The 1349-nt window shown below is 37.8% G+C and overlaps 1 protein-coding gene across 1 annotated transcript; it reads left to right on the top strand.

Annotated features, from left to right (window-relative positions):
- Nucleotides 1-1134, top strand: LOC138906758 (uncharacterized). The gene has a single exon (XM_070196317.1). The coding sequence runs from the start codon at nt 1-3 to the stop codon at nt 1132-1134; it is 1134 nt and encodes a 377-aa protein (XP_070052418.1).
- Nucleotides 1135-1349: the final 215 nt, after the last annotated feature.

The raw sequence follows: 1349 nt of genomic DNA, 5'->3' as shown, positions 1-1349 counted from the left end.
ATGATGAAAGGTCATCGCAACAATGATGAAGCAACTATGGAGGTGCAAGGTCTGAAGGATACGATGCAACAGTTGATGGAAGGAATGGCTGAACTGAGAAATTCTAACAAGGAATTGAAGGATATGATGGATGATAATGAGAGGCAGACTCAAATTCCAGAACAACAAGGTGCAGCATTCCATATAGATTCGACAGGAAGTTCGAAGGGCAATCGAACATCTTTTGTAAGTTCTTATCCTTACTTTTCAAGGCTATCAAAGCTTGAATTTCCAAGGTTTAGTGGGAAAGATTTGAGAACTTGGTTGTATAAGGTGGATCAGTTTTTCACTATAGATGATATCCATTCAGATCAGAGGGTTAAAGTTGCTTCGATTCATTTTGAGGGAGGGGCTATACCGTGGCATCAGGCTTATATGGGAAATAGGTTATTTGTTCATCCTCCTATATGGAATGAGTATGTCATGGCTTTAGTTGAAAGATTTGGAACTGAATTTGATGATCTTATGGCTGATCTGAAGAATCTGAAGCAAGTAGGCAGTGTAAGAGAGTATCAGGCCTCTTTCGATAAAACTATGACCAGATTAAACCTACCCCAAGGCTATGCTTTTAATTGTTTCTTAACCGGCCTTAAACCTGAAATTAGCTACTCCGTTAGGCTGCTAAATCCACAAACTTTATCCCATGCTTACTATGTTGCAAGAATACAAGAAGCCGCTTTCATAGCCCAAAACAAAGCCCACAAAGTACCTTTGTTACCCACACCTCATCCATCCTCCAGAAAAATCTCTGAATATTTACCTCCCAAAGCATCCTATTCGAAACCATCAACTGAATTTACTCCTTATTCTACCCAAAATCCACCTTCCAAGCCTTTCCAAAGAAAATTGATACCTACTGCTGAAATGAATGCTAAGAGGGAGAAGGGATTATGTTATTTTTGTGACGAGAAATATACACCTGGTCATAAGTGCAAGGGTAATAGACAATTGTACATGTTGGAGATTGAAGAAGGAGAGGCTAAAGAAGAAGAGAATTTTGAAGATACATGCCCAAATGATGCAGATGAAAACTTGTCAATTTCACTGCATGCATTGAATAGAACTGTAAGCTTTCAAACTCTAAGAGTTACATGATATCATGAGAAGAGGCCAATTCACATTCTTATTGACACTGGTGGTACCCATAACTTATTGGATACTACCTTCGTCTGTAATTTGGGATATCCGGTGAAGAGTATTTGATGTTTGGTTATAATTACATATTTTTAGTGCATTACTTACCTTACATTTTGGGGCTTTAATGCTAAACTATACTATATTTGTGCTTAATTGAGTCTATTTTATGTGTA

The sequence above is a fragment of the Nicotiana tomentosiformis genome, chromosome 1, assembly GCF_000390325.3.
Source record: "Nicotiana tomentosiformis chromosome 1, ASM39032v3, whole genome shotgun sequence".
Classification (NCBI taxonomy): domain Eukaryota; kingdom Viridiplantae; phylum Streptophyta; class Magnoliopsida; order Solanales; family Solanaceae; genus Nicotiana; species Nicotiana tomentosiformis.
This window is presented reverse-complemented; position numbering and strand designations above follow the sequence as displayed.

Coding starts and splice junctions, on each gene's coding strand:
- LOC138906758 (XM_070196317.1), top strand. CDS start 1: ATGATGAAAGGTCATCGCAACAATGATGAAGCAACTATGGAGGTGCAA.